Here is a 20,463-nt window from a genome sequence, read left to right on the forward strand (position 1 = left end):
AATGGTTTAAGTTTGTTATTTCATCAGGGTCATCTAATAAAGGGTTACCAAGAAGTACCAGGATGGCTTTTGGACATGGATATCTATCTATCTATCTATCTATCTATCTATCTATCTATCTATCTATCTATCTATCTATCTATCTATCTATCTATCTATCTATCTATCTATCTATCTATCTATCTATCTATCTATCTATCTATCTATCTATCTATCTATCTATCTATCTATCTATCTATCTATCTATCTGTCTATCTGTCTGTCTGTCTGTCTGTCTGTCTGTCTGTCTGTCTGTCTGTCTATCTATCTATCTATCTATCTATCTATCTATCTATGGACAATTTGGACATCTATCTATCTATCTATCTATCTATCTATCTATCTATCTATCTATCTATCTATCTATCTATCTATCTATCTATCTATCTATCTATCTATCTATCTATCTATCTATCTGTCTGTCTGTCTGTCTGTCTGTCTGTCTGTCTGTCTGTCTGTCTGTCTGTCTGTCTGTCTGTCTATCTATCTATCTATCTATCTATCTATCTATCTATCTATCTATCTATCTATCTATCTATCTGTCTGTCTGTCTGTCTGTCTGACTGTCTGTCTGTCTATCTATCTATCTATCTATCTATCTATCTATCTATCTATCTATCTATCTATCTTTCTATCTATCTATGGACAATTTGGACATCTATCTATCTATCTATCTATCTATCTATCTATCTATCTATCTATCTATCTACTAATACACGTTTAGACTTGTATCCTGATTATAATAAAATAGTATTTGAATTACTTTAGAATACCATGTAAATACTATCAGCATGATAATGATTTAATATGAATCAAATGGTGCTTTCAAGTCCTTCTGGGAAGTTCGTCTTTACGAGTTACGACATCAGGTGAGGTGTGTCACTTTTTTATCAAAGCAATATGGCGGTACGTTCTTCTCTTAATTAACTACACAAACGAATACAGGAATGTTTTTGAGCTCTACTTCCAGAAAATGAAGAAAGAATTAAAAAGTTTTGCTTTTTAATGTTTTAAATGAATCTATGAAACCACTGCACTTTATCGTTACATACAGTGGTGGTCAAAATAGTTGGTACCCCTGGTGATCAAGTATTGTTGTAAAATAAATCTGCATATTTTATCCTTTTGATCTTTTATTTTTTTTAAATCTCAAAAATCTAACCTTTCACTGAAGTAAAATATTTGAACATTGGGTAAATCACATTATGAAATAAATGCTTTTCTCCAAAACACGTTGGCCACAATTATTGGCACCCTTTCATTAAATACTTTTTGCAACCTCCTATTGCCAAGATAACAGCTCTGAGTCTTCTCCTATAATGCCTGATGAGTTTGGAGAACACCTGACAAGAGATCAGAGACCATTCCTCCAAACTGAATCTCTCCAGATCCTTCAGATTCACATCTCCATGCTGGTGCTTCTTCTGTGGTTCAGGTCAGAGGACTGGGACGGTCATGGCAGAAGCTTCATTCTGTGCTCAGTGACACAGGTGTGTGTTGATTTTGATGTTAGTTTTGGATCGTTGTCCTGATGGGAGATCCAACCACGGCCCATTATAAGATTTCTAGCAGAGGCCGTCAGGTTTTGATTTTTTATCTGCTGGTTTTTGCTAGAATCCATTATAATGTATCTGAACAAGATGTCCAGGACCTCCAGCAAAAAAATAGGCCCACAACATTAAAGATCCAGTGGTATTTATAGCCGTGGGCATGGGGTACTTTTATTCCTGTTTGCACCAAACCCATCTGATGGGTTTGCTGCCAAAAAGCTGTTTTATAGTTTTGTCTGACTACAGAACCAGGTCTCTTTTGACTTTACAGTCATGTCTGACAGCTGAATAAGCTGGAGTTTGTTTTTTGGATGAGCGAGGAGGATTTTTCTTGAATCCCTCCCAAACAACATGTGGTGATGTAGGGGATGTTTGACTCAACTAATATCTGCGATTCTCCATCTGTGATCCTTGGCAACTCTTGGGTCTTTGGCCATTCAAAAGTTTGTCCTTGCCATGCATTATAAGATATACACACATGACCTCTTTCAGACAGACTTGTAACATCTTTAGTTGTTTAGAACTTATTAATTATTGCCCTGATGGTGGAAATTTGAATTTTCAATGCTTTAGCTATTTTCCTACAGCCACTTTCTATTTTGTGAAGCTCAACAATCTTTTGCTGCACATCAGAAATGTATTCTGCGGTTTTACTTATTGTGATGAATGATTAAAGGAATTTGGCCTTTGTGTTTCCTCATATTTATACTCCTGTGAAACAAGAAATCATAGTTGGATGATGTAATGTTCCTTGTCACCCTGGTGTGCTAACAAATGTAAATATTAATGTGATATACTTCAGAGATATTTTACTCATAAAAAACTGTAGTGGTGCCAATAATTGTGGCCAACATGTTTTGGAGAAATGTATTTATTTCATAATGTGATTTACCCCCCATTTTCAATTATTTTACTTCAGTGAAAGGTTAGCTTTTTGTGAATTTTTTGAATAAAAGATCAAAAGGATAAATGCAGATTTTTGTTTTACAGCCATATTTGATCATATTTACCTGGGGTGCCAACAATTTTGACCACCACTGTATTATATTGTTACATTACAATGCCATTCATTTTTGTGCAGGGAATAGCTTATTTTGTTGTAAATAAAAAAGCCTGACAATGTCACTGCTAAATAGCCTACCTATTGTGGTAATTCCTGCCGTGTTTCTCAAGGAAATGCCCCCAACTCGTTAAAGTCGGGGCTTAAAGAAAATTAAAAGAGTTTTCCACTGTTCATGTGCATTCAACTCATAAATACAATCTTTCTTTCTTTTAATTTTTTTTATGTATTTATTGATGCTCAAAACAGTAGGCTACAACAAAATAGCCTATGCAAAAATGTTAAAAATAAATTGAATATTGATAAAATATGAAATTTAGCCTACATGACACTGAAAAAAGGAATATAATTGCAAACAGATAATGTTTTTAAGGCCTTTTAAAATAAATTGCTTGCTTAAAATGAACCCAAAGAATGTTGGAAATTAACATTTATTCATATGTTTAATAAATTAACATTATTATGTTTAATGAATGGGGGGTTCATTTTAAGCCAGACATATAGTAATATTTAAACAATAGTTGGGTAAACATTTAACCCAACTGCTGGGTTTGTCCATTTTCAACCCAGCTTGTTTTTTTTTAACCCAGCATTGTTCAGAGTGCATGATATCATCATGGTACCAGCATTGTGCTACAATACGTCTGTGCAAGTGCCATCATCATCATCAATATTCCCATACGCCTGTGTGTATTCCCACTGTTTCCACTGTGACTTTAAAACAATTTGGCTTTTCAACAAGAGCTAAATCTCAAAAGTTGCTCCATAGTTAGAAACAGGGTTAGAAACCGTATTATAAAGACCTACTTGTTGGAAGCCCGTAGCCAGCGCCATCTTCTGGACAAATAGGCCTACATCCATGTTCTATTGCTCCTACTCGACTAATACTGCCTGTAGATGAGCTTGATAGGTCATCGGCTACTCCAGTCTCCGGTTTCATTTCCGGCTCAGTTCGCAGCTGAACGAATGTGTTTCGTTTTAGTTGTACTCGAGCCCCGGTGGATTTAAACACGCACCAGCAGAGATGTCTACCGCTCTTGAGAGTTACATTAACCGTATCCTTTGACGCATTTCATGATGAGCGCAGTGACGGTGTTGTAGAACAGTGAATGGTGGCATTTTGTTGTTTTAATGACAGTGTTTATGTTTCAATGGGCGCGAGGATGTTATGAACGTGATAAAGCCATGCCATTATCGGCATCATTTTAGTGTGCATTTACTACATAACCATACAGTGGAGTGGTGTATATGTATGGGTAAATTGTGTCTGGTTATGTGTTTGTACTACAAGCTTAAACTAATTCCAGATGAGTATATATTTAATAGAAATATGCTATTTAAGCATGCACAATGTATATGACTATGCTCGCTCTGTGTACTACATTATATAGACGTTAATTTAATATGTATATGTGCACTGGCTAAGTGTTAATGTTGTTGATGTCTTTATGAGCCTGAACTGACATATTTAAAGGGACAGTTGCCATCGTCACATCAGATGGCAGAATGATTGTGGTGAGTTTTTCCTCATGTTTTCATGTAAACATTGTTTGTGTGCATTAATAAAGTAGCCTGCTTATGACTTTTATTGTCTTGATCTTAGGGGACATTAAAAGGTTTCGATCAGACAATCAACCTGATCCTGGATGAAAGCCACGAGCGCGTGTTCAGCTCTTCCCAGGGAGTAGAGCAGGTGGTCCTGGGACTGTATATTGTCAGAGGCGATAATGTGTATGTATTAAAGGCCCTAGTATTTCTGCTATTTGTTTGCATTGTGCAAATCATCTGCAGAGTTTATTTTTGAGACCATAAAAGGAACAGACCTGTATGTTTATTTGTTTAAGGGCTGTAATTGGTGAGATCGACGAAGAAACAGATTCTGCGCTGGATCTTGGAAACATAAGAGCAGAACCGCTCAACTCTGTGGTGCACTGATGCCTCCCCAACAAGGACAGAAAAATCCACATTTAGACGAAATCTCTCACCCTAGGAAATCTGCAGGCATCAAAAAGCAGCAATATTATTTGCTTTTTTTAATCTTAAAGACAATAGACTGAACACATATACTTTTTTTTTACGTGTTGAAATAAAAATCTGGAAAATGATTTGATTAAAATATTTCTTTATTTTTTATTGATTATGGGGGGTGGGGGGGGTGAAGACTGATGTAAGTATGCAGTTCCTATTTCCTAGGCAACATTTTAACTTAAACAGACATGAGTATATAAAATATGAATCTCTCAAAGAAAAATCCAGGTTATATTTCAGACAAATGAATTAAAAATTATATAGCGCAAAAAGAAAATGAAGCCCATTCTTCTTTATATATCTTATATTAAGACATTGTCTATGTATATGTATGTATATATGCATGTGTGTGTATAGATAGATAGATAGATAGATAGATAGATAGATAGATAGATAGATAGATAGATAGATAGATAGATAGACTTATTATTAATAATCACACCAATTAGTTGGTGTTAATTAAATATCTTCGTCCTATATCTTATATATAGACATTGTCACTATAGATAGATATGTCACTAGATATGTTTTCAGATATCAAAATATCTATCTATATATGTATGTATATATATATATATATATATATATATATATATATATATATATATATATATGTATATTATATATATACCCAATTCATTATGGGTTTGCCATGTTGGACAGGATTTGTACCACTATATGGCAGCAAAGAGCACCTTATCTACTACAACCTCATTTTATTAATAATAATAATTATCACACTAATTACTAGTTAATCTGATTAAATGCACAAAGAAAACATAAATGAAGCACCAGGGTTATACTTTGCAGGTGTTTTGATATGAAGCACCAGGGTTATACTTTGCAATTCATTTTGTCACCTTAGAACAATATTTATTCATTATAAATATAGTCAGAAAACTGTTTTTATACATGTTATACATATACATGTCCTGGACCACAAAACCAGTCATAAGTTACACAGGTATATTTTTGGCAATAGCCATCAATACATTGTATGGGTCAAAATGATCGATGATCATGTTCCATGAAGATATTTTGTAAATTTCCTACCGTAAAAAAATATATAAAATATATTACTAGTAGTAATATGCATTGCTAAGGACTTCATTTGGACAACTTTAAAGGTGATTATCTCAATATTTAGATTTTTTTGCACCCTCAGATCCAGATTTTCAAATAGTTGTATATTGTCCTATCCTAACAAACCACCAGTGGAAAATGTATTTATTCAGCTCATTTATATTTATTTATAATCTCAATTAAAAAATAAATAACAACAAAAAAACCTTATGAATGGTTTTGTGGTCCAGGGTCACAAATATCATCATGGATGCTTACAAGAAGAACGAGAGCAGAGTAGACCCTGTTTTCTGAGATGGCTCAGTTCTTTATGCCGGGTACATGCTTCAAGGTTTTAGACCTGATCACTCGCCAACAGTTTTGTAGATATCACCAAACAATCACGTCAGTGACTGATCAAAGAAGTTTGTGGCCTGTTATGCTGTAGTTCATCTACAAATCAGTAGGGGGACACTCATCTCCTATCCCAGTATACTCAATCCTGATCCTGGAGATCCATCTTCCAGCTCCTGATCCAACACACCTGCCTGTAATTTACATGTTCAGCCTGCAGGCCTTCATTCTCTGGTTTAGGTGGATTAGAGCTAAAAACTAAACTTTTGCATGAAGGCAGACCTCAAGGACAGGACTGAGCAGACCTGGGCACATACAGTGATATTACTGGTAAGCAAATATGTTTAAAGATTTTCCAGGCGCAGAACTCAAAGGTCAGTGTTGGTCTTCGCCTGTCATGCTCTTCTTGTAAAACCTTCCTCAGTGTTTTTTGGGGGGGACAATACATTTAAAATGGGAGTACATTCCAAATACATTTTTTACTTAAACAAATGATTTGAATGAGACTTTAAGACATGTTTGGCTGGATGAATTCTGCCACACGTGACACTGCCTTGTATTTGTCGAGGCTGCCAATGACCAGAGCTTTCTGCAGTTCAGAACGCTGGTCTGTGGTCAGATCTGGGCTATTGTAATGAATCCTGATCCATGATTCACCTGCCAATTGAATCAATAGATCAACACAGATTTGTCTTAATAAACACTACAGATAAAAATTGTAATGGATAGTCACTGCATGTTTCAGAGTTGCCTATTTGCAGTAATGACGAATGAAACTGGCTACTTATTTGACCAATTGTGGCATTACACACGCTTTTTAAACTGACTCCTCAGGTTGAGTGAGTGTAAATAGTAGCTACCACAACTGGCTTTTAAAAGGAATGGGAGATGAGACTCTGATTGGTTCATTGCACTTGATGCCCAAAACATACCCATGACTCATCAAGATACTAGGGAGTAGGGACAACCCTTTTGGACCATGCGCCTGGCGCACAGACGTTTTTTTCTGTCGTTAAACTAGCAAAAGTGGATTTGGACACAACCTAAGTGCACCTGCACTATGCGCTTCAGACCATGTGCTCAGACAGGGCTGGACTGGGGCTAAAATTCGGCTCTGGCATACCCAGCACATCCGGCCCATGAGTTTCCCGTGAATATTTTTGCTGGGGTTGGGGCCTTAAATTGGCGTATATAAATAAAACTAGGACAAATAATGATAGATATTATCGAATTTGCTGCAAATGCAGATAAACTTAATATTGCTTTTTTGGTCAGACAGAAATGCCCTTGGCAGTAAAGCACTGATGATTTTGAGCTAGGATGCAGTAAAGTACATTTACTGCTTTTAAATGCTGTCATCATTTACTCACTCTCGTGTCATTCCAAACCTGCATGACTTCTGTGAAACACAAAATAAGATGTTTTGAAGAATGTTGGCAACCAAGCCATTTTGGTTAGGCTACCATTTGAATATTGTATGAACAAAAAAACACACTCAAATTATTTTATTTTATGCTACACAGAAATAAATTCATTTAGGTTTGGAGTGACATTAGGGTGAGTAAATGATCACATTTTGGGGTTGAACAATCATATTTTTCAAGAGTTAACACATCATTTAAGTAAGACACTGATATCTATCTTTCATGAGGCTATTACATTTCATTAAATCTATTAAAAAAAAGTTATTAAAACTTTTAAAGAGGAAAAAAAAAAGCTTTGTCCTTTATTTATGGGATCTAGACTTAAGCTGTTTTATAGACTAGTTTAACTATAGACCAGTTTCATTTAAATGTAAGATCATGGTAGTCACAGGGTAAAAAACAGACTGTACAAACCTTGCTCCTCATTATATGGCTATATTGTTTCCAAAACTATATAAAACATATATAATAAACTTATTTGTAAGTAAAAAAATGTAAACACCTGTAGAAAATACGAAAACAGCCTCTATAAAAGTGATTTATATTCTGCAATATTAATTTATGTAATATAGCAACATTTTTAATAAATGTTTCTTCCTAAACACCATATTTCTTCGCTGTTAGTAGCTGCAGAGTAAGTTGTGGTTGTGCTAAAGTGAAACGTTTGTGTGTATTGCCGTTTTCCACTTTACCTCGTCATGAATAGGCTACGTATGCTCGCGGCTGTTTTCAGCAGATTCACCACAGAACTGTAATGTTTCCATATCACACGATTGTATAAAACTAAATAAGTCAAAGTGCCGTTCATAGAGCAGTATTTAAACGCAGCGTACGTTCGTCAGCGGCTGTGCTGTGCGGATATTCGCCTTTTGCAGTTCCATGCGCTCAAATAATAAATAAATAAATAGAAAAAAGCGCCTAATATGGAGGGGAGGTCGCTCTCGCTTCGGCTTGTCAATTCAGAAGACAAACCAATGGGCCGCTGTCGCTGCATGTTGTCAGTGGTAAAAAAAAAATAAAAAAAAATATATATATATATATATATTTTTTTTTTTCAATTTTAAACACTATACCGGCCCCAAAAGTGCGTCGGCCCACCGGGCAAATGCCCGGTATGCCAGATTACCAGTCCAGATCATTAAAAAAGGGCCTAGGCTTTGTTCATCATTCCGTACTACTACAGTACCACTCGTACTATTATTGTGCAGCATATTGGGTACAGCATGCAAAATGTTTTTCACATTTGCAAAACTGTTTAGTGTACAACCAAAGCACACCATCGTGTGCTTTCCCACGTTGCAATTTGTCATTTTATTTCCAGTGTGATAAATGAACCCGAATTTTAAACCAGTAATATTAAATTAAATCTTGACTCGTCATTTGATAGGATTGACAAAAAAGGTCCTAAACAAAACTGGATTATGGATTATTTTAAATTACAGTGCAATGTGGTGAGGTCATGTGACTTTCAATGTTTATTGTTGCATATTGAATACTTTTTCACATACCATTTGTATAATTAATTGTCATTTTGTTATTTAGTAAGCAGTGTGTTTTTTGTTCCATACATATTATTTGAGAGACTAACCTTTCTGTACCTGCTGTCCCATCTTTACCAAGATCTCGGCTCCCACGCTATGATCAATTTTCTCTCCAGATTTAGTACGTCCTGCCCCTAACTTGTGCAGCACTTCAGCCAGGGCCAAACCATCAATGTCCAAAATGGCTCCTGTTAATCAAAAGGTACACACTCACACACACACACAATGGCTCTTGCTGAGATAATGGACGTGATGATTGCATGTACATGAATAACTGTGAATATTAATAGCGAGCTCTGTGCAATCTGTTTATAATCATGCCTGTGCCGTAAGTGTTATGTAAAAATAATTAACATATTTGATTCTCTAACGAGAACATGGAACATAATTACCATCATCTGGCACCTTAAGCTCTGTCTGAAGTGCTGCACGCGTCATGTGCTGAAAGTAGTCGGTTTGGTCTGAGCACAGGGAACGTGCCACACTTTCAGACACACCCTGAGCTTCCAGCATCGCCTGGAACTTTTTCAGGGCTTCTCCATTCTTCAGCTTCAGAGCGATTTCCTTTTTCCCACTCTCTAGAGTAAATTTGGGGTCACACATCCACAATATATGTCCACCTAAATATAATGGACAGGACACTGTTATGCTTCCTTATCACAGACATTAGTGGACAATTTATCTTGAAAAACATCACAAAAAGACATTTGGTTCCATTAAGTCAACTTAGGGGGTGTTCACTTGGCAGGTTTGGTTCGATTAAAGTGAACTCTGGTGCAATTATCTTAGTGCGGTTTATTTGATTTAGTGTCGTGTTACTTCCGTTTGTTGTTGTGTTGGTTTTTTTGTATTGTTATTTTCTTTCTTTAAGGTTTGGTCTTTAATGACAGTGTGAACACTAAGTAAACCAGGACTAAAGATATTTTTTCTTTTTTGGTCCGGACCAAGAGAACCCCTTTCAGTGGGATGTTTAAAAAAGGGTCCTTCCCCTTACCTAAAATGGTAACCAGTTCTCTGAGATCATCTGGCCCTCGTCCTTTAAGACACTCGAGGGCTTCACACACCTCAACTGCATTGCCTATACTCTGGCCAATAGGACAGTCCATTCGGGTAAGCACCGCCCCTGTCTTCATGCCAAGCATGTTTCCTGCAGTGACCTATCGGCACATGGACACCACGATTGTGTGACATTCGGAGTTGAATTGAAAAATTATGTCAATGCTTTAGTGTTTTATTTTCATTAAAACGTATATACATGCACATTTATAACGCTATACATTACAGGACTCCTGGAGGGGCATATCAAATATAAAATAATATGAGATATAGGCAAATAATATGAAAATTTTAATGCTTTTGCATTCCCAAGAAACTTTGCATATTCAAAGAAATCCCAAGTTTAGCAAGCAAATGCAAAGTTTCTCAGGGGACAATGGACTAACTGTCTCTCTCTCTCTCTCTCTCTCTCTCTCTCTCTCTCTCTCTCTCTCTCTCTCTTCCCCCCCCCCCATTATGCAAGATGGTCTCTCACCAGTGACTGAGCAAGATCACGAGCACTGTCCAGATCTTTATACAGAGCAGCCCTACCAAACTTCACATCTAACACAAGAGCACTCAGACCCTCTGCTCCTTTCTTAGAAATGATGGAGCCTGTACAGAACATGGAATATTATCAGAAAATAATCAGGAGAAGTAGGGTAACAGTGTGAGAGAAGTTTTCCAGGGGCCTCTTGCACAAAACTAGGATATGGGATTAAGTCGGGAAATATTGGTGATCCTGGCTCAATTTATCTGCTAATATACAGTTATCTTTCGTTATTGTTGTAGTTCTTGGTGTGAGTGTACCTTCAGCGTGGATTTAGCATACAGATGACAAGATCACCAAGATATAACAATTCGTAATAATTTATAATTCGTTACATTTATATAGTGCTTTTCTAGGCACTCAGAGCGCTTTACATTGAAGGGGGGAATCTCCTCAGGCACCACCAATGTGCAGCATCCACCTGGATGATGCGACGGCAGCCATATTGTGCCAGAACACCCACCGCACACCAGCTGATTGGTGGAGAGGAGACAGTGATGAAACCAATCAGGATATGGGGATTATTAGGAGGCCATGATGAACAGGCGGGGCCAGGGCCGGCGTTTGCTATAGGCGAGCTAGGCGGTCGCCTAGGGCGACAATTGTGTTAGGGGCGCGAGCGCGCTCTAGACTAGTGCCGCCCATTACTTCCCATTAAGCATATAATCGGAACAAGCGAAATACAACATAATGTTCATGAAACATGATCATCATAGGGCGCCCCCTCAGCCACACGTTTAATTACTTATCAACCTGATTATTGGATTGAATTGATGGTGATTATTGATTATTAGTTCAGGCGTTAGGTCAGGCAAGTGCTCATCTTGCGCGTTCATCAAAAATGAGGCGTCTAAACCCGCGGATGCACAGGGATGGAAAAAGAGAAAAAGAGAAAGGAAGAAAATTGAAAGAAAGCCCAGTATAGAGGTTAGTCTTCTTATCTCAGCCAATAAGTTGTCAAACAAAATAAAATTACTTAGTATCAATCTTATCAACTAATATTTATTTTATAAATATTATTAATATTGTCACCAAGCTATCACTTGCTAGTTTTCTACATAATTACTATACGTATTGCAAACATAACTTCACTGACAATAATCTACAATAACCTACATGGATGTCATTTAAATATCAAAAGTCCAGTTCGTTATGAATATGAATAACGCTCTCTACGTGGGCGTCGGAAGGAAATAAATACGGCCTCTCGTTTTTTTTTTTTTTTTTTTTTACTGGAGCAGCCTAACGATAGATACCATATTATTTACATTAAACAGAAATATGCTGTGTTCACTAAATACCTCACAGTGGCTGTAGTGTAGTGGTATGACGCATGGCATCAAGATTTGATGTAGATTGATCAGAGGTTCGATCCTGCCTTTTACCACATTCGCTCTATTCCCTTTTCCCATCACATATCAGATCGGAAAGGCATTTATTTTCAATAAAAAGTGAGAAAATGTTTGAAAAGTGGAAATAAAGCGTCGAACGTGTTTAATAATAAGTGCATCTCAGTTAGGGGTAGGCCTAGGAAAACAGACGTGCTGAATTAGAATAGAGACGATAAAAGTGAGTGGGGTGGGTTGGAGGGGTGGGGGGCGCAAAACTCCATCTCGCCTAGGGCAACCAAAGAGCTAGAGCCGGCCCTGGGCGGGGCCAATGGGCAAATTTGGCCAGGAATGCCGGGGTTACACCCCTACTCTTTATCGAAGGACATCCTGGGATTTTTAACGACCACAGACAGTCAGGACCTCGGTTTAACTTCTCATCCGAAGGACGGCTTAATCCCTTATCCTAGTTCTGTGCAATAGGCCCCAGGATAATCTTACTAGTGATAAGAGGAAGACAATCAACAGTTGATGTGGCGTCTCTGGTGGCGTAGAGAACACGGTCTGCTGGCACCAGACTCTCTGTCTGTCCCACAATGCAACAGCCCACATCCCTTATGATCTGCTCCACCTAGAAGTACAATATAATATTGTATTTCAATCCTTTTTTTGTGGTAAATTAAATATTTATAAAAAAAAATGTTTTCGAGTTTATCCATCACCCTGGAACTGGATATTTTATGAATACAGAAATCCTGCATACTGTAATGTTCATTACTAGCCTCAGCCCTTTTTAGTTCTGCTTGTTGTGTTTATATTTCCACAGCATGAAGTGAAGAGCTTACAGATTTATGACTGAACCGCTCGTTTTAAAATCTTCCTGGTTTACTGACTTTTATGGCATCCGCTTCAAACATTACAATGCTCGTGATAACTTTCTTTAACTCTCAAATAAGTCTTCACCAGCTAAACACTCTTCGACAGCGACGCCATAGAAATATACAGAGCTATCGCAAAAACAGAAGATCAAACATAATATATGTGTGCTTGTTTCTCATATTGTCAATACAACAGAAACACTGATGTAAGAATACCGCTGTAGTATTATTGAGTTGTGACCACCTATTATTTAATACTCATTCTTATAGGACCTGAGGATTGTATTTGCGATGTAACAGTTAATAGTGCAAAATTGATTGCTTGACTTTTGTCACGGCTATTACAGCTGACCATCAGTTCAGATGTAAGCAAATCCCACGTTTCCACATTACCCGTTCAACCGATTGGTTGACATTAAACCCAGGGATAGACTCCAGCTTGTCCAGGGTTCCACCTGTATGTGCCAGTCCTCGGCCACTTATCATGGGCACCTAGAAAAGAAAGAAAAAAATCACTTTTTTTTTATAGAAAATAAATTCTGCCCTCATTCATTAGTATTGGTAAGTGTTGCTTAGGGCTGCTGCAACCCGTAATAAAATATGTTTCAGCAGCTATAGGCAATTGCAGGCGGCGTATTTCCCATACCTTACAGCCACATGCAGCCAGAGCAGGAGCGAGTGGAAGACTGACTTTGTCTCCAACCCCACCGGTTGAGTGTTTGTCCACCACAATCCATTCCTCCGGCCATTTTAACGTTTCACCAGAGTTCATCATCTCTCTCGTCAATACCAGAGTCTCTTCATCAGTCATGTTCTTCTGCCATATGGCCATGAGCATTGCACCTGTGCCGTTGCAACACAGTTGTTTTTGTAAAATCCCACACAAAAGTCTTCTTTGCTTGTGGCTCAACATTTATGTGGTCATAGTCTTACCTATTTGACTCTGTTGGAAGTCTCCTGATATGACTCCTTGCACAAAAGTGTGTATCTCTGCTGGGCTGAGTTCTCCACCGTCCCGTTTCAGCTTTATAAGCTCAGGGAAACTAATTGTGTTGTTATTTGATGACATCTTTGCATCAGATTATATGTCTTCTCCAGTCAAGAGCATAAAACAGAAACTTTGTCCAGAAGAAATATTTCAGAAAAGGTTAGATTTTACTCTGGTAACTTGTCCAGCTCATAAAATATTGCAGTTTATTGACGTTATCTGTATACAGGTGAGCCCACTTTGAAATGTGGACGAAAGAGTACTTAATATAACTCCACTGGCTCTTCAAACTGTCAGTCAAACCAGTCAAAATTAGTCAACTTCAAACCTCATAACTTCATCCTGCTTATATTACACAGTTATTTTAAAATATTATGGAAAATAAAAAACTTTGTTTTCATAAAAACAGCGTTTTCTTTACTCAAGAAACACTACCTAGGCCTATGCCTCATGTGCGGCTGTAAGTGACGGACAGAGAGAGTATATGCATCTCTGACAAATGCTGGAACCTCTTAACTCAATTTGAGCTTGATTTTGGAAAAAGGTTAATAATATAGGCTAGGACACGTGCAAGTGTCTGACCATATATAAATGAATTCCTTCATGTAGGTCATTTCTTATTCACTGTTGTGTAACATTGAACTTGAAACTGTGCTGCAAATTTTAATTTGAATACTTGATAGGCTATTATTATTATTTGTCCAACCTGTTTTATGAACCACGTAAAACCCGTTTGAACACATCTAGCCTCGCTCCTGTTTACAGTATAGGCCTTCACTATCTATTTAATAATTATAGTTGAATAATTATACACTTTTCTAAACACTTTTTTTTTCTGAAATTAGATTCTGAAATTAATTTATAATTTAATTATAAATGTTAAAACATTCTTGGAAATAATAGTATTCATATAAATGAATGTACTGTAAGTCAGTAGGGACCTTGGGGAAACCACAGTTCACTGCAGCTGTTTGAAATAAATTACACAACACTGCAAACAGAACATTGTAAATAACAAAAACCGCTTTTGTAAATTCAAGACTGAAAGTGAAAGTGAATGGGTGACAGTTGCAATTTCTGATAAATTTAGGCTACCTAAACAACAAAACATTTTATTTTAATGTTCAAGATTTAAAAATAATAATAATACATTTACTCATATTTCAAGTGTAAAATATCATAAGTCTACTTTATAGCTCATCATTGCACAGATAAGCATTAATAAAAAAAATTAAAAAATAAACACTTACCGTCTTACTGCAGAGTAAATAGCGGTGGAATCAGTGCAGTCTCTCTCAGGTCATGTGTCAGTGGCACATTAACCAGCCTCTTATATATCAGTCAGTGTCATGAACGTCCATGTACTGTCAATAGAGCTCCATTGGCGCATCGTGCGCGAGGCACAGTGCGATAGTTGATGCGTCATGGGCACGGGTCATGACGCGTCATCGGTTGGCACGGTGGCAGGCATATGCCACGACGTTTTTTTATTTTATTTTATTTTTTTATCTTATAAACACGAACACATTTTAACAACTAAAAACCTGGTTAAAATAAAATTAACGTGTGTATTTATATATTAATAACAATTAAAAATGTGTACATTTTTGGGTAAACGTTAGTTTCTGGATCCCAAAACAGGCATCCTAACGTTCTCGGTTAGCCAGGAAAGTTTTCTTTACGTAAATATAATATTCCCTGTTGGTTTGGAGAACGTTCCCCCATCCTTCCCAGAACGTGCCCGGAACGGTCCTCTAATCTACTCCGATACCTGCTGCATGACTGATCATCCACCACTCCCACCTGACGCGTCCCATACGCGGCATGGAAGACGGATGACTGGACGTAAATAATCAGACGAGTCATGGCTTGGTAAACAATCATGGCTTGTTTTAAACTTGTTTAAACACTGTACCACAGCCAGGTTGTACGTGCCAAATAACAATGGCTTGCTTCAAAACAATATACGCAAAGATGAACATGAATGGAAAGAGGCTGTAAGAAAGTCATAGGCTTATGCAGATGAAAAAACTACGTTACAAATTGGGCATAACAATCAGAATTGGTGAGCATTCCTTTAACAGACAGGGAATAAAGAGCCAGATAAGGCGCCAGTTTTTATGTTTGTTTATATACTGCCTAATTTAATGTCTTTTTTAAAATAGAAATAATCTTTTTTAATTATGACATGTTATTAATGGAGAGAGATTTTACTCTTGAATAAAAAGGTTTTTTTGTGTGCTTTCTTTGTGTGCTGTTGTGCTGTTTACAATAATGCAATATCAATAGAGATTGAGGGGACAGACGTCACGTGATATTATTCATTTTGGCTCTGTTGCACTGAACTAATCTGCATTGTTAGGATGACAAAAAAATTAGCTTCGGTTCAGTGATGTTTCAGTGATGCAAGAGTTCAAGGTATGGGCCAGCTACACATAATAAAACATAATAAATGTCAACCGTTTTACGATAGAAAGGTTAAACGACCGAGGGCAATCCAGTAATCTACTTTTTTTTTCTTTTTTCTTTTTTTTCAAACGTAATTGCCATTTTGATTTTGAAATGAATAGGCATATGGCCTAATTTATGTGATTCTAATCCATGTAATTCGTTTGAAAAAGAAACATTAAAGTTTACTTAACTTTTCTTTTGCATACATTTTAAAGTACAATTTATATGGAATTAAGTAAACTCTACTTAACTGTTAAGTAAACAGTATTATGTATACACCGTCTACATATTAATAATAATAATAATAATAATAGATTTTATTTATAATGCACTTTTCATTCCGAAGAATCTCAAAGTGCAACAAGGGGGGGGGGGGATAACACAAAAAATGAAATAAAAGTAAAAATATAGAATACTACAAACAATCAACCAACACAGAAAACAGAACAGAAACAGAGCTGATGGTGAACAGAAACAGAGCTGATGGTGAACAGAAAACAGCTGATGGTGGAAGTCTCTGTTAGCTCCGCAGCACACTGTGGTCCACTCCATGTTTTAAATTTCTCCCAGCGGCAGTGTGTCCTGATGATATTGCCGAGGCAGGACAGCTGAAGACCAGATGATGGGTCTTCGTGACGATTCAAACGATGGGGATCGCCGCAGCACCATGCAGGAGGCAGAACATTTTTCCGGGGACTTCTGTGGACACACCGGGGTCGGCGCAGATGTCCAAGCCGCTCCACGGCCGCAATGCAGGACGGAACAGCGGCGCAGCCGAGAAGCGGAACATCCCAACATCATGCCGGACGCCGATTACGATGGCCCAGATGACGCTAGCCCGGTGCAAACTTCAGCCACCATGCAGCTTAAGCCCAAGGGAGACCACCAGTGAGCAGTCGCGGCGAGAAACATCAAATGTCCTCCAAACCAGAACCAACCAACTGCAGCAATTCAAACGTAAACATAAGAAGCGGTGGAAAACGGCGAAACGAGGAACAACGTCCTCTCAGTGGCTGCCAGCAATCAGCAACAGCCCCAATTGTAGCTCTGACTGTTAGACTAGTCACAAACATAAGGAAATAAAATAAAATCTAAATCTAATAGGACAGTAAAATAATTTTGTAATTACACTCAATACCTACCCGAACACACCAATACACAGTTGGTAACATTTGATGGACCGTTTTTAAATGTGAATGTGTCATTTTGATTACATAATGAACTCTAAACGTAAACGTAACACTAAAACAGTTTAAATAGAGCTAAATATCAACTTTATTAGTTATCCATGCCCCAGTGCATGATGGGAACATTACTACCAGAAAAGTCGACCTTCGAGTATAACTTGAGTACTAATATTTTACTTAGTTTTTTATTCTTACCTGAACTAACTTTTTCATGTAGCCTATAAATTACCTTTGTTCACCACAGAATATTTTTTATTAACTATTTATTATGTGAATGTGAGCATATTTTGAAATAAAAAGAAGACTTATCATTTGCAAATTGTTGAAATGCATTATAATATAATAATATTAATTCCAGATATGTTACTATAGCCTATTATTCTTTAAAATCCCTTTAAATCCAGGGCCATGATGTCACGGTTCATGGATTCCCTGTCTCACTCTTGGGTGCGTGTTGAATGTAGGTGAGGGCGGAGCCTGGGATTGGCTCATCACGCACCTGTGGCTGATCACCTGCACCAGCTGCAACTCATCACCTTCACCCTATTTAGTCTCTCTGTTTCTCTCTTGTCTTTGTCAGAGCGTTGTTGGATGTTTCCCCTTGTGTCTCCGTGTTGGTTGTCGTTTCCCCCTTCCGTGAAACGCTGGATCCCTTCCCGGATTACCTGTACCGACCTCCCGAGTCACAGCTGCTCACAGCCTGCCCGTGTCGCCAACAGAGCCTCTCTCACTGCTCTGTCTTATCCGGACTTCTTCACTGTTCTGAGTTTTGACTTCTGTGACACTATCCGTCTAATAAACTGAATTACTTGCTTTTGAATCCTGCCTCTGTGAATCCGTTACAGAACGCTCTGACCAACCATGGATTCAGCGAGTATCAACGCCCTACTGACCAGCAGCAACGAGAGACTGGACCAGCAGGAGGCGAACTTAACTGCCACAGGACAGGCAGTACACACCTTGGTGGCACGGGTGGCCGAGCTGACCCAACAGATGCAACAACTCGTCGGTCCCACTGTGCCCGACCCACCGCCGATTCCCCACACACCATCTGCCTCGCGGCAACCGGAACCACGTCTGCCTACCCCCGAGAATTATGCCGGTGAGAGCAATTATTGCAGAGCCTTCCTTACCAAGTGTTCCTTGTTTTTCGCTCTTCAACCGCAGACTTTCAACACAGAGAGATCCAAGGTGGCATTCGTCCTCACCCTGCTCTCCGGACGAGCCGCACTTTGGGGAACGGCGGTGTGGGAGAACCAACATCCTTGCTGCTCCTCGTTCCAGACGCTGGCGGCAGAGATGAGAAGGGTGTTTGACCGAGCGGTGACCGGAAGAGAAGCGGCACGTCAACTCGCAGAGCTCCGCCAAGGTAACCGCTCGGTCTCGGATTATTCCATCGAGTTCCGCACCCTGGCCGCCGAGTGCAAGTGGAACGAGGAGGCACAGTGGGACATGTTACTGCATGGGCTGGCTGACCGCATCCAGAAGGAGATATTCGCCATCGACCTTCCGGAGAAGATTGACGGTCTCATTGATCTTGCTTTGAGGGTGGACGCTCGTCTGAGTCGGCTGAGGTCCAGGATGGAGCCTCAGCATGGGAGTGTCGAATGCCCTCAGGCCAGCGCTACGGATGCGGTCAGCTACACCTTCGACCCGGAGCCCATGCAGGTGGGTCGAGCTCGGCTCTCCCGGGAGGAGAAGGCGAGACGGAGATCCCGTGGTCTTTGCCTGTACTGCGGCGGGAACGGACACCTGCTAGACTCCTGCCCGGTAAAAGACCACGCCCGGCGGTAAAAGGAAGGCTACTGTCGGGCGGGATCTCCGTGGAAAAGACCTCATCCTCCACTCTCCTCCCGGTGAGATTGCTGTGGGCAGCTCAGGATTATTCCAGCCTCGCCCTCCTCGACTCGGGAGCGGAAGGTAACTTCATTGACTCTGCCCTTGCTCACAAACTTAACATACCCACCATTGCACTCAAGAACACCATCTCTGTCAACGCACTCAACGGACAAGTTCTCCCTGACATTTCATTCACCACTGAACCACTTACACTGATCACTTCCGGCAACCACACCGAACGCATTTCATTTTTCATCCTGGACTCCCCTTTGGCTCCCGTTGTCCTCGGTCACCCTTGGCTGGAGTTACACAATCCAAGGGTTGACTGGGGACAAAACTCTGTGTCTGCGTGGAGTGATAAATGTTATGAGTCTTGTTTGGTGTCTGCTTGTTCGTCTGTTTCTCGTTCTGTTTTTCAGAGTGAGGCGGTGAATCTGTCTAACGTGCCTCCGGAGTACCTCGACCTGAAGGAAGTGTTCAGTAAGTCCCGAGCTGCTTCTCTCCCTCCGCATCGTCCCTATGACTGTGCTATAGATTTACTCCCAGGTAAGTCTCCGCCTAAGGGCAAACTATACTCTCTTTCTATTCCAGAGAGGGAGGCCATGGAGAAATATATTTCTGATTCTCTAGCCTCCAAATTCATCCGCCCTTCCTCTTCTCCAGCGGGGGCGGGGTTCTTCTTCGTGGGGAAGAAGGATGGTTCTCTGCGACCTTGCATTGATTACCGAGGGCTGAATAACATCACGGTAAAGAATACCTATCCTTTGCCGTTGATGTCTTCAGCTTTCGAGAGGTTACAGGGAGCATCCGTCTTCACGAAGTTGGACTTACGTAACGCTTATCATTTGGTTCGCATCAGGGAGGGGGATGAATGGAAAACCGCATTTAACACCCCCAGGGGGCATTTTGAATACTTGGTCATGCCTTTCGGCCTTTCCAACTCCCCAGCGGTTTTCCAGGCACTCGTCAATGATGTGTTGAGAGACATGGTCGACCAATTCATATATGTCTACCTGGATGACATTTTGATTTTTTCTTCGTCTCTCCAGGAACATGTTCGACACGTCAGACGAGTGCTTCAGAGGTTGCTAGAGAATGGGCTTTTTGTCAAGGCGGAGAAATGCGCTTTTCATGCACAGTCTGTTCCTT

The 20,463-nt window shown here is 39.2% G+C and overlaps 2 protein-coding genes across 5 annotated transcripts; one reads left to right on the forward strand and one right to left on the reverse strand.

The window, feature by feature from the left end:
- Window positions 1–3,563: 3,563 nt before the first annotated feature.
- Window positions 3,564–4,754, forward strand: lsm8 (LSM8 homolog, U6 small nuclear RNA associated). Its single transcript, XM_067427189.1, has 4 exons — window positions 3,564–3,704; window positions 4,124–4,164; window positions 4,253–4,380; window positions 4,494–4,754. The coding sequence occupies exons 1-4, from the start codon at window positions 3,674–3,676 to the stop codon at window positions 4,582–4,584; spliced, it is 291 nt and encodes a 96-aa protein (XP_067283290.1). The 5' UTR covers window positions 3,564–3,673; the 3' UTR covers window positions 4,585–4,754.
- A 563-nt stretch (window positions 4,755–5,317) lies between these two features.
- Window positions 5,318–15,249, reverse strand: tymp (thymidine phosphorylase). 4 transcript variants are annotated; one of them, XM_067427210.1, is made up of 10 exons: window positions 15,088–15,245; window positions 13,783–13,967; window positions 13,496–13,692; window positions 13,243–13,341; window positions 12,473–12,602; window positions 10,590–10,708; window positions 10,053–10,215; window positions 9,451–9,678; window positions 9,106–9,246; window positions 5,318–6,750 (listed from the first exon to the last, which is right to left on the reverse strand). In XM_067427210.1, exons 2-10 carry the CDS (start codon window positions 13,916–13,918, stop codon window positions 6,602–6,604), a joined length of 1,362 nt encoding a protein of 453 aa, XP_067283311.1. In that variant the 5' UTR covers window positions 13,919–13,967; window positions 15,088–15,245; the 3' UTR covers window positions 5,318–6,601. The 4 variants fall into 4 exon arrangements, 3 of the variants coding, with proteins under 3 accessions (XP_067283311.1, XP_067283313.1, XP_067283312.1); XM_067427212.1 differs by having other exon boundaries at window positions 13,783–13,892; window positions 15,088–15,244; XR_010899524.1 differs by having other exon boundaries at window positions 6,612–6,750; window positions 9,464–9,678; window positions 15,088–15,249.
- Between the last annotated feature and the right edge of the window lie 5,214 nt (window positions 15,250–20,463).

The sequence above is a fragment of the Pseudorasbora parva genome, chromosome 20, assembly GCF_024679245.1.
Source record: "Pseudorasbora parva isolate DD20220531a chromosome 20, ASM2467924v1, whole genome shotgun sequence".
NCBI lineage: Eukaryota > Metazoa > Chordata > Actinopteri > Cypriniformes > Gobionidae > Pseudorasbora > Pseudorasbora parva.

What these genes read in the sequence shown, in the direction of transcription:
- lsm8 (XM_067427189.1), top strand. Translation starts at nt 3,674, where the DNA reads ATGTCTACCGCTCTTGAGAGTTACATTAACC. An exon ending in TCTTGAGAGTTACATTAACC is followed by an intron (nt 3,705 to 4,123) that starts GTATCCTTTGAC and finishes ACATATTTAAAG; the next exon opens with GGACAGTTGCCATCGTCACA. An exon ending in ATTGTCAGAGGCGATAATGT is followed by an intron (nt 4,381 to 4,493) that starts GTATGTATTAAA and finishes TATTTGTTTAAG; the next exon opens with GGCTGTAATTGGTGAGATCG.
- tymp (XM_067427210.1), bottom strand. Translation starts at nt 13,918, where the DNA reads ATGTCATCAAATAACAACACAATTAGTTTCCCTGAGCTTATAAAGCTG. An exon ending in TCAACCAATCGGTTGAACGG is followed by an intron (nt 12,603 to 13,242) that starts GTAATGTGGAAA and finishes TTGTACTTCTAG; the next exon opens with GTGGAGCAGATCATAAGGGA. An exon ending in GCTTAAGGTGCCAGATGATG is followed by an intron (nt 9,247 to 9,450) that starts GTAATTATGTTC and finishes TTTGATTAACAG; the next exon opens with GAGCCATTTTGGACATTGAT.